The following is a 15076-nucleotide window of genomic DNA, read 5'->3' on the forward strand; positions in this document are numbered from 1 at the left end:
ATGTGTTCAGTTGCTCAGTCAACCTCGATGAGGCCAATCCCCAATGGCACTAGGTGGATGTCACCTGTGGTATCTTCATGTGCCAGCCACTGCTACCACTGAGTCACTGCCTAATCTGCTCTAATTCTTTCATTGCTTAAGACTCCTTTCCTCCCTGGTTCAGTGGCTTTGTGACTGGGTTATCCGAGAGTATAGTCTAAAGAGTAGAGATTAATAGACATTGTACAGTATTAAACAGCTGTACTGGAAAGAAAATAGTACATCATTGTAGACGTGTGACAATATTCCAGGACTCTCTCTCTGGTTTCTCAAACTTCACAATTTTGAGATAAATATAAATAAAGAAATCTCATGTACTCTTGGTTTCAGACATGGAAAATCTTGGACCTTATTGCCAGTATGCTTTTTCTGTTCCATTTGATTAGCATAATTTATAACAATTTAATCTGGCATTCCAATGTCAAAGCAAATGTCAGTGTGTTTTCATTGATGGATGTGGGAATTAGAGTTTTAAAACCTTTGATTTCCTTTGCCAGTGAGAGGGCTAATATACTGAATAAACTTCAAATCAGAAATGAAGTCTCTGTATGCTAAGTGTTGAAACAAAAATCTCAAATATGACATAAAGTAACACAATTACAATGAGTCCATAGAGGGAAAGTCCCTCAGCATTCTGATGTGAGTGAGATTCAACACAGACTGACAAGGCAACAGTTCACTGTGGTTGGAACAGCATACAACAATAGCCCATGTATAAACACTATATTTTTTTTATCCTTGAATTCCTGGGCCTAAATGTAAGTACTAAACACAAACATACAAGAGTTTTATCTCCTTAATTTATACAATCTGTGACAATTTTTATGACAAATTTTTTTTAAATTTAAGTTTTATTTCCATTTATATCTGTTCGTTTCTGACCTTCAAAATTCCAGCTGCAACTCTATACCTCTGAGCAATCCTGCTATTAATCTACAGGGCAGGTTAAATCCTGTGAATTGGAGTAGTACCTGAAAGTGCCTCAGATACTTACACACTAGTATTTTCACTGAAATTATATTAGCCCATAGAGGAGAGAAAACAGAGAATGTATAGTCTGTTCTTCTCTGGTTCAAAGGGAGTTAGATCACCAGGAATTTTAGTATCAAAGATCTAACATCTTTAACATTGTTACTTTCAAGGAAATTGTCATGTATCCTCCCAGTCATTTATTGCAAAATAGAATAGAAGTAATATTTGGGCTCATGGTCTTAAAAATCATTTGAGAAAGTGTGGCAGATTGGTCCCTTATATTCTGTCTATTGTTGCATGGTAATTACCTAAGCACAGTGATTCAAAACAGTGATCATTTGGTATTTTTTTAAATTTCTGTAAGAAGTCAGTAATTCATGAGCAGCTGAGGTGGCCAATTTGGATGAGGCTATAGTTACACATTTTCCGGGGCTACAATATAAAGGCTTGGTTAGGATGCAGGCTCCACTTCAATACCTTTCACTCAGGCGTGGCTAGCTGCTGGTTCCTCTGCACACAGGTCCCTTTCCATCAGAAAAGAGACTTCTCATGGCATGGCACTAGCTTCTGTAGAGCAAGTGACAAAAAAACCAAGATGCAACCTCTAATAATTTTTATTATTTGGCCATGAAAGTCACCTAATTCTGTGACTTTTGTAATAATCTACCATTAAATATGTCAGCATAGATTCAGTGTGAGAGAGAACTACACAAAGTCATTAATACTGAGATGTATGTAAAGGATGAATTACAATGTGAAGATTTATGACCATCTTAGACGCTGATGGCTGATTTCATCCTGTGATCCACAAAGATTCACACCCCTTCCTTGTGTGAAGTACATGCTCCTGTCCCAAAGGCTTCCAAACTTGCATTCCATTAGAAGACCTGTTGGAAACCCAGGGCCTTATCTTTGAGTCACGTTAGCCCAGATGAAGCTCCTGAGGAGTCCAAGAGGAAATGAAGCCCTGTGGGTTCTTGCTGCTCAAGGGCAGCCCCTCTGGGTAGTTTCATGCCATCCAATAGCCATGTCAGAGTGGTAGGATTTGTGTGGAGAGACTAGTTTAGAGAGTCTGGTTCCAAAAAGGAAAGATACTCGTGAAGAAGCCACGGGTCCATCAGTTGTGAAATCCAGTTGGGCACGTTGAAAATTTCTTCATTAGGACTCAATCTTTCTGTTTCTATGGAATTATTCTCCATGATCCTTGGCTCTGCACTTCGGATTCTTAGTTCTGCTGCTCTGAATCACCTTCTCTTTTTAAATAAAAGGTAAACTCTGTTTAAAGCTAGATAGATGCATACCCATAAAGTTTGGGAGGTCAAAGGTCTATTTTGCATCATTTCCGCCCTTTCTCGTACAATCTGGTGGCGCTATCACTAGTATAGTTCCCTTAAAAATAGATGACATTTTTATGGATGTTATGCAAGTTTATTGTTTTTAATAAAAATATATATTTATAATCACATAAAGGTAAGGTCCCTGTCCCCTTGAGTTTCTGATCTACAGAAGAAAACACCTTTAAGAAAACGACAACTTTTGTTGTTTAATGATAAGTTCTGGGCACACAGGTTAGCTTTTTAGAGTAGCTTTCATTTCACTGAATTTTTAAAATGTAATTTAATGGGTTTTTTTGCACTCTTAACATAGATTGTCTAGTCATGTCTTTTTAGACCTTATCTGGAAGTGATTTCTTAATTATTTTTACTACCTGCATAGACTATATTTGGGATAACATTTTACACTAAAATCCATCAAGTCATAACTTCTTTATATTTATCAGGTTCTCTTTAGGTTTTGTGTCTTTGATTTCTCTTTTAGCATAAGCAAAAAGAAGACACAGTACCAAACAGCATCATCAGCTCTTTGCTTGGAAATGGCTCAGCTAGATTATATAATTTATTAAGGACATCATTTCTTTCATATTATCATTTAGACAGCAATTTAAATTTTCCCCACAATATAGCAAGCATCCAATTTTTTTTCCCTTTCCAATAACATTTTTCTTACTTTCCTTTAAGCCATTACTGACCATCTCCACAAGAATGATTAGGCTTCTGGCCAACAGTTCCTTATTTTCACATCCCAATATCTATATCATGCAGGAGTCACTCTGCAAACTGACCTAGGGAGTATGACAGATCATAAAAGAGAAAGAAACAATTTTCCAGACAAAGGAGCTCAGGGGGATCCCATCTCAAGGAAACAAGAGCATTAGGAGTCTAGAAGTTCCCATTAATGTTAATAAAACAAGGGAATATAGCAAAGTTGCAATGAACCAATTCAGGGTTCAAAAAAACACAAATGATTAACAGAGAACACAACAACCTAACACCCAGCTATGTAATGCTTTTTGCTTAGCCCTGCACTGATCTTATCCTGGCCTGGGGGTACTGTGAGCATCAGCATCATTCCTGTACACACACACGGGAGGGGGCAGCATTCCACCCCCTCTCCTGTCCCAGGAAAAGTTAACAAGGCTTTGGTCTCTGTGACAGATCACATGGCCCAGTCTCCCAAAATATCACAGCCACATTTTTAGGTTTCTATTAAACTTATCTTCCAGTATCAATTTATTTATTTATTTATTATCTATTGTCATGTAATAACTCTTGCAGAGTTGTGCAACTGTCTTGCAGCAAATTGACAACCATGATAATTTTTCTTCGCTTCTCATGGTGTCCCCACAAACCTACTCAAGGTCATGACATGGTTGTGACTTTCCAGAGAGAAAACCACACACCATGTTCAAATCAGCCTTGGAAAACACTATCAGCTCCACCACCAGCTAGTCAGTTTTCTATTGTCCTCCAAGGACAGCCTTAGTTAATGGTGACAGGGAACTATAGAAGGATGCAGATATCAGTAGGCAAGCATTAAAGGAAATCCCATTGGAATTTTAGGGCAATCTAAGAGGAGAAAAAGAAAAACCTAAATTTTAGTGGATACTTAGTATTTTGTTCTATTAGTATCTTTTCTTAGACTATGTCTCGTGTCAGAAAATGAAAAGCTATGAGGACTTCAAACTGAAAGTATCAAGACCAAACATAGCATTGCAATGAATGACTGATGAAGTCTTGTTTTATGAAGTTAATTGCACCCAATTTGTTGTGATCAGTGTTTATGCAGCTGCTTTGCCTCAGAGAAGTTCTTATCTCACAAGTAGATCTACTCATTTTGATGTCTTTCAGAGTCGGTAGGGGATATTCAGAGACACTCGAGTATTCACAAAAGCGGAGCTAAATGGTAGTCTTGTTATGAGTGGTCAATAAAGTTACAGCTGGGTGTTTTCTCTCTGCTAAGTTTAGACATTAAATCCCATTCAGCTTCATCTTGATTAAACAATTGGAAATCATATGTGTGCATACAGCTATTCTAAATAGAACACTTATCCAAGATCAGCATTTTCCTAAAGGGCTAAGTCAATGCAAATAAAAATGTAGGTTAGAAAAAATGCACACACACACACACACACACACACACACACACACACACACACTCAGAAAGCCACAAATCATGTATTCATATTGAAATAGAGCCTCTAATTTTTAAATCAGTAAAGTTAATTTGAATGTAATCCTATTTTTATACGGTACTGCATTGATAGAATACAGAATACATTTCTGTGATTAAATCTTTAAGGAGGTTCGGGTGACAGTTACTGGGTTTTAAATATTATAACCCATTAATGAAGAGAGAAAAGAGAATTTTAATCACATTGAAGTACATTGGTGACGTGCACTGGTCAAAAATAATGAGACAATTTAAAAATCTCTTAATGCACAGTTTCTATTTTAATTAAAATTTACTTTTATCCTTTTAAGTACCATATGTTCATTCTAACCCCTTCTGTATAAGTTGGCTTTCACTACAGATAGAATATTAGATTATGTTAATTTCTTAATAACTTCAGATCTCTAAGCACATTAATTGGTACGTTTTAAATTTGCTTGGTAGACAAATTTTGTGTGAAGAACATATGAAAACAAGAAGCTTTGGGGATTTCTTGGAATCTAGAAATGTCATTCCCTTATGACCCACAGATTTTCTATGCATAAGAACTACATATACTTTTATATTGAAAAAGTATAGTAGTAATTGATTACATACATTTTTCTGTTTAAAAATTATAATAGTAATTGATTGGTGGTCATATTTTGAACTTGCTTAGCAATAAAACTTTTCTTGTGTGATGTCACACATAGTATATGTACGTTCTATTTCCTGATAGAATCAGAAACAGTATTTATTATGGGTTTATTTTCTTTGTTTCTCCCTTTTATATTTTACTCCATCACTTGTCATTTATGCAGCTGTTCCATCTTAGATACCTTCTCTAAGAAGGATATTTAAAGCAGAGCACTTAATGGTATGTCTGATTTTTCTTCATAATGCTCCTTTGGGTTTTATAATTTGAGAAAGTATTTGTGACCCAAATATCTCTTTGGATTGCATTAAATGTTGACTCATCAAAAGGTTATTCTTACTACTCATGGTGGGAAGTGCAGCTTTTTACAACTGACTAAAAGGCCTAAGTCTGTTAGGAAAAATGAAAGCATGTATTGGAAGTACACAGGAAAGGAAGTCATGGTGTGAGTGGAATCTAGGTTTCTATGTGTTCATAAGTAGGGCAAACTCAAGACAGGACATTGCCTTAGTCAATTTCTCACTAATGAGACAAAATTCCCAACCAACCGGAGTTAAAGGAGGAAAGGAAAGGTTTATTTAGGCTCATAGTCTGTAGAGATTCCAGTACATAGCTAACTGGCTCCAAGGCAGGGCAACATGGCAGAGAGCATTGCTTAGGAGAAACAGTGCATGGCAAAGTAGGGCAAGGAGAAGGCAGCTGAAGCAGCAAAATTCTTCCTTCTTTCGGTTGCTGTATCCATCCACACTACTTGCCTTTTGGTTAGTATCAGTGATAGCTAGTTAGTTTTCCCATTATCTAAACCCAGAAGAACACCCAACCAAACAGTGGACTAATTTAGTAATCACCAAACCTTACCACACCATCATATACTTAATCACAGCATCACACATCCTAGATCCTGCCACCTCTGAACAGCCCCACATGACTGCATGAGGTTTGGGGGGACATCTAGACACAAGCCACAACAGATATGTAACAATGGACCTCAGACAGGCTGAGAAAACTGTCACAGAGAACACTGGGCTGATAGTAGATCCTAGGGACAGAAATTCACCAAGTAATCCTTCACAGTTAACCCAGACTTCTTCACCTGAAATAATCTCACATGCTCAAAAGACTTCAAGTCCTCTATGACAAACACAATACCCGCAAGAACAAAGAAATGAAGCAATTGACTATTATGTCTGACACCAGTTAAATATTCATAAGAATTTTCATGATGTTTGCTGGACAGTGATTTTACAACTTCCATTTCTTCTGTTTCACAGGTTTTCTGAACCAGATGAGTAACTCAAGTCACTCTGTTCTTCAGCCTTCGTTTCAAGGATGCATGCAGCTCATCCAAGTGGACGATCAGCTTGTAAATTTATATGAAGTGGCACAGAGAAAGCCAGGAAGCTTTGCCAACGTCAGCATTGACATGTGTGCCATCATAGACAGGTAAACACGCTGTTCTTCCTGTCTTGGGGTGTCCAGCCTTTACAAATTCATGTCGGGACAAACAAAACATCCAAAAGAGAGAAACAATAGTGACAACAACAACAAAAACTAACTGGTTGGGTTTGCCAATTACAGTGAAATTAACTGTGACATTTGCAGAGAATATATGATGTCCCAGGGTAGTGATATATTAGTTCATCAATCTTTAGTGAATGTGAGGATTGTGCAAATAGTTTTTGCAAACAACAGCTGAGTGACAGTGGGACTCTGACAGTAGTTTTATCTCCTGTGCCCATAAGCAAAAGTAATTCTTTTCTCCTCATCTGGATCATGCCTGGACATCAGTACACTGTACTTTCCAAAGCTATTTTGGAAAAATAAGAAATGTTCTTATATTTTGGAAGAAAAAGAAATATTATCAGGTATTTGTTTGCAAGTGGTGATTTACAGACAGAGATCATTTAGAATAATTACTCCTTGCAACTACAAAATCTATTTTATTAGATTTGCTTTTCATAAAGACTTTAACTGAATTCTCACAAGATAGAAAGATACAATTTTCATATGGAATATTATGATTGTACTGCACACACTATCTTAGCATACTTCTAAAATGCCTTTTTTTTACAACATTAAGCATTTTCAATACAGGATATCTTGTCTATAAAGAAACTTTATCTAACTAAGAGATAAAGCTAACCTAGTGAGTTAACATGACTTTCTAAGCTGTTTTCAATTATTTTGAGAAAGGACTATCTTACTCTGAAAAATAGTTTCATCAATATTATATTTGGAAGCAAATGCTCATTAAAATATTTAATTATAAATATGATATTCCTTTTATTCAGTCTGCCCCCCGGAAAATGCAGACCTTAAGTCAGAATGAATCTGAAGTGGAAGTCCTAAGGAAGTCATTTAAAAACATAAAACAAGTGATAGACTTCCTTTCATGTCAGTAGCTTTAAGGAGACAAGAATTCCTGCCATTAATGCTTCAAGTCCCCTCATTCAGCTTTGCAACCAGGCTAGATGCTATTTTGAAATTTTACTACAACAAGTACACTCGCTGGCCATTACCTTTAAATAATTTGAAATGAGATTTTAATTTTCAATTTGAATGGAAATAGGAGTTGAATTAACTAAAAAATAACTTACAGAGATTTTGGTAAATGAAGAGAAGATGACTCCAGCTCCACTCACCCTCACCCCATGAGGAAACCAACGTAAAGAATATATAGGACAGAAAACAGGAATTACATATACATGTGTGTGTGTGTTTATATATATATATATATATAATGTTTTTACAGATTACTCAATCTTAGTGATGTCCACGTTGCCAGGTCTGCTATAACAAGACAGCACAAGGTGTAATCTCTCCTATCCTTTAGAATGACAGCCTAGATTAACTGCAGGGAAGAAATCACCTCTCACCCAACCCTGCGTATTTTCTGTACCCACTGTGGATGCTATTTTCTTCCTGTAACATTGTTTTCAGGGCAACAGCTTCTGCACATTAATTATCAGTAAGTGAGATTCGTCTCCTTCATCATTTAAAATGTTCCTAGTTCAAAATCTTAAGATGTGAAATGCTGTACTTTTCTCTATATAATACATTGTGTATTATCGACTTTACTCAGTTCCATTGAAAAGCTTGCTGGTACTGTGTCCTTTAATCTGCATTTCACCTGTCTTCTTATAGCCGTGGCCCGTTAAGATAATCTTTAAATATTTGCAGAGACACACTATAGCATATCTCCTTACTAACTTCACAGCTGCCCAGCATCGAACACTTCCAGTGTTCCCTAAAGAAGCTTACTCTTTCTAACTTTACTTTTCTGCTTTCAAATTCCAGCTTGATTTGAGAGTTATTTTTAAGGGAGAAAAAAAAATGATAAATGAGAACATAGAGTAAAAAAATAACCGCTATGACAGGCTGGCTTTTTATAATACATTTAGAGATAATAAGAGCAGCTGCAATGATTTGATGACTAGGATGTAGGAAAATCATGGGAGAAGATGATTCCAAAAGTGTTTTTCTGTGTGTCACATTGGAATACCCTGTGATTTTTGCTTCTTTTTCTTTCTTTGTGTATGCATCTTCACATGGCTTGTTTTGCTTACTAGTTTGCTTTCTGGACTCTTCACATAGTAGTGAATCAAAGAAAAAGCAAGTACACCAAACTACAGAATGAGGCATTTGATACTTATTTGCTAAGTGGATGCTAACATAACAGGTACTGTTCTAGGCACTGGAAACAGACTACTTCACAAAGCAAAGTTCTGTGAACATTTGATGCTCACATTCTAAGGTAAAGGGAAGCAGGGCAGAAGCAAAACTTCAAATATAATATAAAGACCAGTACATTAGAGGAAATAAATATTGTAGAAAAAAAGATGGCAGGTCAGAAGATCAAAATGTTAGGTTGTTGTTTACACTGATTGGTCAAAATGAGTTTCATTGAAAAGCTAGTGAAAGACCTAAAAAAAAAATGCATGATTTGGCCAAAGAGCACTCTAGGCAGAGATAATAGTGGGCTCAGAGAGGCTGCCTCTCATGCCACAGATTCAGCAGAGAAGTCTCAGGGTAAAGCTTGGAAGGGCAACAAAAGCAGAAGGAAAGGGAACCAGAATGGTCCTAGTGGTCGGGTCCTAGAGACATGTAGCTTGCGGTCAGGATTTTGCTTTCATTCTGAGGGTATTAGAGACCCACTGCAGGGCTCTCTAATGCCCTCAGAGTACAGCAGTGATGCCACACAGTTTGCATTTCAGCGATGAATAGGGCTGTGGGGAGCGGAGAGGCAGCAGCAGGTAGTCTAATTAGAGGGATGTTCTCATTTATCATCCAGGGAGAAATGCCAGTAGCGGCCTCCAAGGAGCTTGCACAAGGGAAGGGAAATGGGTTAGGTCTAAATGTGTGTGGGAGGCAGTGAGTAGGATTGCATGATGGGTTAGGTGTAGGGTGGGAGAAAAGGACAAGCAATGAGAACACCTCCACACTACTTGGTAAGCTCAGCTGGAAGGAAGGACTTGCCATTTCCTCAGACGAGGACAGCTGGAACTAAAGATTAATCAAAGGGAGTGGGAAAAGGACAACATGTGAGAGTGAAATGTCTATTGGAAATCTAAGTAGCAATGTCAAGGAGATAGCTGGGCAAGATGCACAGGAAAATCAGCAAGAGTGTACAAAAGTGCACCCTAGAGGACCAGAACAGGCCAGATGAAAAGGTCAGAGCACCGTGAGGGCAAGAGAGAAGGGGTCTTTTCAATCTAAAATCCTCTGGTCAGCTTTCTTCTTGTGTAAATAAGTCATGGAAACATTTGTCTTATCAAAAATTTGCTGAGCACCATGCCAACTATAAACTGTCCTATCAGAAAACTTGTTTGTCACCAGAGCTAAATAAGTAAGTGTCTTTTCATTGGTTGTGTCCACATTCAAATAAAAGGTTGAAAATAACACTGTTCTCCTTGGTTCACAGAGGTCAGCCATAAGCTCACAACCCTTTTTGATCCTGTGATTTGTGCATTTCCTTTTATGGGAGGAGGAAACATCTCCGTCAATCTGTTAGCCATGGTTTTATGAAGTTTGACACACACTCAGCCTAGTCAGTTGTCTGGCTTTCCCTTAATTGCCTACCTCACTAATGCCCTTACATCAGTGGCTGCTGGAGGCAAATGTCTTTGTGCACCTGACCCACATGTGGTTCTCAAACATTTTATCTGACCTTGGTAAGGGTGTGAAAACTTGAGACCAAGAACTTTCAGAAACACTTCTGGAACTCAAATTAGGTTCATATACCTCTCCCTCTCCCCTAGGGAGAGCCACAGAAAAGTCATCAGCCATTTCAACATGAAGGAGTGGAGAAGAGGAGGCAGCGAAGAGACAGGCAAGAATGATGGGACTTGAGCCATGGAGAGTCCTGCAGCATTGGTCAGAATTTGGGAAATTTGCGGCATTACTTAGAACTTTTGGACACATGTGGAGCTCCTTTTGTTTTGTTTTCTGCCATCTCATCCAGGACCATCCATAATCATCCAATTGGTGATTAGCGCACAGGGCTCAGCCAGAGTAATCAGTTTTGTATGTGACAGCAAGCTTCATTCTGCAAGTTGTGGTTTCTGTTTCGAGCCTGAGGCCAGCCTTCCCAGCTTTGCGAGTGGTCAGAGGAATGTGTTCTCTTCATCACAGACAGGAATGGAGAGTGGCACAGTCCCTGGAGTGGACAGCCCTGACTCCTGGGAGATAATCAGAAGCAGGCTGTGCAGGTCTCAGGAAACACTGTTTTCCAAGGACACATGTGGTCTCTTTCCTTCCACCCATTGATTTAAAATCACTCAGGACACATAGGGCTTTACAGTCAGGAGCATACACTCCAAGCAGCCACCTTCTCTGATTTCTATAAGAAAAGAACTTAGTCCTTATTTACTCAGCATGAATTAAATTCTTTTGCTCTTCTTGGAACCAAAAGCATCTGTCCTTTCCCATCTTCCACTTCTAAAATCTATCCAGTGACATCTTTTTACTGGAACACAAGAGGGACAAATTTCACAAGGACAGAAATGACTTTGAAAGAAACAGTTGCCTTCCAGAGGTCCCCTAAAGACTGGTACTTTGGGATTGATGCAATTTAAAGGCCAAATTTTTTACAATTTGCACCTGTCTTCTAACAGGACCATAAAATCCAGTAAAAATATCTCATTAGAATTAGAATTTTTTTTTATTCTTTTCTGTGCTTATAAATATATTATGAAACAAAACTAGCAAACATTCTAGATAGCACAAAGTATGGAAAAGGAAAAATAAATACCCAAATTTAAACATAGCCTACAAAATTACCCCCTGAGAAACTGAATGGCAAGAATCCTATTGCTAAGTTAGTAATTAAGCATTCATTATATTTTTGGATGGAAGTGAATAATCACAACCCCAGTGTTTATTTTTTAACTCAAAGCTTTTTCAAGAACATCCATGCAGTTTCTTCTCTTTTTTTTTTTTTTTCTTTTCTTTTTCCTTGAAAGACAAAAACAAGAAGCTGGATAGACACAAGATGAAATACCTCAATATTAAGTTGAATGTGTTGGAAAATTAATGAAATAGGCCAGAAGGAGGCCATGAGTTTCTATAACAGCAGATTTAGAATTACAGTGCTAACTTAAAGAAAGCATGTAACGTTCTTTTCTATGAGCAAATTAATCTTCTTTTGTTTATAAGCCCTTATTTTCAGTCAGCAGCAAAAATGAAATACTCAAACACAGTAATTCTCCTTTGTGTGAGTGAATGTGTGTGTGCGTGTGCGCACACGCGCTCACGTTTGGTGTTTTTTTTTTTTTTTTTTTGTTTGTTTGTTTGTTTGTTTGTTTGTTTTTGTGTGTGTGTGTGTGTGTGTGCGTGTGTGCTTTCAGTCAATATGGGATTCAAACTTCCTCAAAGACCATTTCAAAGTTTTTGGGTCAGGGCCAGCTGATGGGACATCTCCTAACGGGAGAAGTAGGACCTGCTCAAGGGCTCTCCTGTGCTTTTCTAAGGGCTTTACTGAGGCTCCTCAGCCCTCCTGGATTGCTTTCCTCCCCCTGTCCTGTCAACTGCTTCTGCTGGCTTTGGAATGTAATGACTCAGCTACTACTGGACTTAGGATTCAGGATCTGAGTAAAATGCCAGCTATTCCTATTTTGGTTTTTGTTACTGAATTCTGAGGTTCTGTAGACTCTTTCCAGTTTAGTGGTGTACTACACAAAGGACTGGATAACACAAGTGAAAAAGGCAAAGAGGTTTTACAATTAATAAAGGTAGGAAAAGAAGAACTATGCCCTGTGCAGAGGGAGACAGGGGCACTTGGTAACTTCATGGTGGCCATGAGGTTAATGGCAGGGGTCTTTTGCCTTCCTCCTTCTTCAGGTTGATATCAGATCCAGGTCATACTATCAAACACTTGCTTGATTTTGTGCCAGAAAAGCTGAAAGGCACTTTCTGATTGGCCCCTATATAGGGCTCACAAACTGTGTTGTTCACCTGGGTCCTGGGTCTCTGTGATTGACAGGCCATGCCCACTTGCTCAGTCGGTTGGCTCCATCTTAATCTTCTGCCTTAGTTTTAATATAGAAAGTCCTGTATCTGGAAAAATCCCCTTAGTTCTGAGTGACTCTCGATTTGTATGGTCTTTGCTTTCCTTATTGTACTTAACTCCTTCATCTAGTCTCCCAGCTATCCAAGCATTTATATAGACCCTATAATGACACGTGGTAACTTCTATCTCTTGGGCATATATGCAAGCTGCAATTATTTATGGCATTGTGTGGGAGGGATTAGAAAGTTGGGATATCTCTGTGCCTCAGCACATCTTGCCTCTGTATCTGCTTCACAGATGCCATCTCTGGTGGGATTTGCTCTCAGAGTCTGTGGTTTTAGACTACCTTGCAAAATTATGCCCACACATCTATTAATTTTTTGCTCTAGTCCACGATCGAAAGATGATGACCTGTCCTAGCACCCTTCCCTCCCTGACATGGATGTTATTCTTCCATCCTGTGGACAACCTCTGTACAAGAACAATTAGATAAAACATAAACTAAACCAAACATTCTCCTAGGTCAAATAAGCAATGCACAGAACGACAAATGTCACGTGATCATACTTACGTGTAGAATCCAAAAAAGTTAAACTCATGGTAGAGAGTGAGACACTGGCCACTAGACTTAAGGTTAGGAGTGGGGACACGAAAATGCTGGCCAAGGGATAGGATATTAGATTAGAATAAGATCTAAAGAACTGTTATACAGCCAGGTAACAATAGCCATTAGCAAAGTATTGTATCCCTGAAAATTACTGAGAGTAGATTTTAAATGTTACCAATACAAAAAAAAATTATGTGAAGTAATACTTATATGAATTCACCCAGTTTAGCCACTATAAAATATATGCATATTTTAGAAAAATTATGCACTTTATGTGTAATTTTATTTATCAGTTTAACATAGTAATGAAAAGTAAATTATAATCATTTTCTCTTAACATATTTCAAAATTACTTTCACAAACTTTTGTCACAAACATGATTATTCAGTAGTGATAATATTTATGCTGGATTTTCTCTCTCTTCTACCTGGATCCCACTGACTATAAAAAGCTGCCCTCCAGATCTGACTTCTATTTTCCCTTCATCCATCCACTAGCCAAGCACCTCCTTTAGGTGCTTTCTTTGGAAATGTTAAGGTCATAAATTAGGCTAATGTCCAACCGTGCTGGGCTTCTTTTCCAATGGCAAACATTTTGTCTTTTACCATTAGGTACTTACTTCATTACTCACATGGTAGCCTACTGAGGATTTTTTACTTTCACTTCAGGGTAATTATGCACAGGAGCTTAAGAAGGCCAAATGTCTCTTCCATTTGAAATTAATATAGTTCATTCTTAACATCACTGTGACTTTAACTTCCCCCAGCTCCAAAGCAACCAAAACAAGTTGATTGTTCCTTGAGAATCTGGGCTAATTTTACAGGTTTTGGATTTCCTTTTGGGAAATATTTATCAAAAATACTTTTAAGGCAAAAGTTACTCAAAGTCATAGATCTAACCAGCAGTTTAAATACATAGGGAAGGAGTACTTATATAATCTGGTTTTTATTTTCTCATAGTTCATATTGAAATTCTTTAACCTACATATCTACTGTGTCCCTTTACCTGATTTGGAATCTCATTATATTGCAAATAATTATATTCTTTGTTGATTCAGGATAAATCCATCTACTAGTATGTTTCTTGTAAATATTGTTTCATCACACTAATCAGAATTATTTTTAATGGTAAGTGCACAGCCCACAGTGTAATCTTTCTTGGCCTCGAATATAACCCTACGTTCCCCTGTGATCTTTAACTCCATTGCAATGGCTATTTGATTTCTTTTAGAAAAGAATCTGAAGTGAGAAATTTCCTGCTTACAGAGAAACCATGGTCTTCTGTCTAGCACAGAGACTTCAATTCAGTGAACACAAAGTGTCACTTACTATCACAAGTCCAGGCAAACTCAAGGTCAAATCAGTTACCTCTCTGACGTGGGCTTTCAAAGTGCTTTTATATTTAAGTATTGTTACTTGCTGTCATGGGTCCCTGCTTTAGTAGAATTGGAAATTTAAAACAAAACAAAACAAAAAAAACCCTACATATCTCAGGGCAAAAAATGAATTCCTTGAAAAGGCAGAGCAAATTTAAGAAAAGACCCCGCTTAGGTGGACAAAGGATTGTGCACTCTAACTCAGGGATGTAGACCAACCTTCTCCAGCAAATGCAGGAGGCCAGCTTTCAAGGATACTCTGGTAGCTGGGATCATCGGCCATTATCTCAGTCCTAGCCTCATAGCTCTCAAATCCTCGTGGCTGAAGGATAGTCTCTTTCTCAGGAACTGACTGTTTGTCTATGGAGGTCTCAGTTGTATGGAGCTCTGCTTTGCCTATCACAAGTTTAGGACAATGGGTGATGACTTCTG

The 15076-nt window shown here is 37.9% G+C and overlaps 1 protein-coding gene across 1 annotated transcript in view; it reads left to right on the forward strand.

Annotated features, from left to right (window-relative positions):
- The window catches only part of Cntnap2 (contactin associated protein 2), a 1917858-nt gene that overhangs the window by 1038596 nt on the left and 864186 nt on the right, over nt 1–15076 (forward strand). The window contains exon 10 of the mRNA XM_063250667.1: nt 6427–6598. Within this exon, the coding sequence (XP_063106737.1) occupies nt 6427–6598 (172 nt within the window). The remainder of the gene's footprint in view (nt 1–6426; nt 6599–15076) is intronic.

Source organism: Cavia porcellus, unplaced genomic scaffold (genome assembly GCF_034190915.1).
Source record: "Cavia porcellus strain 051 isolate PalLab524CR breed Dunkin Hartley unplaced genomic scaffold, mCavPor4.1 scaffold_6, whole genome shotgun sequence".
Lineage (NCBI taxonomy): Eukaryota > Metazoa > Chordata > Mammalia > Rodentia > Caviidae > Cavia > Cavia porcellus.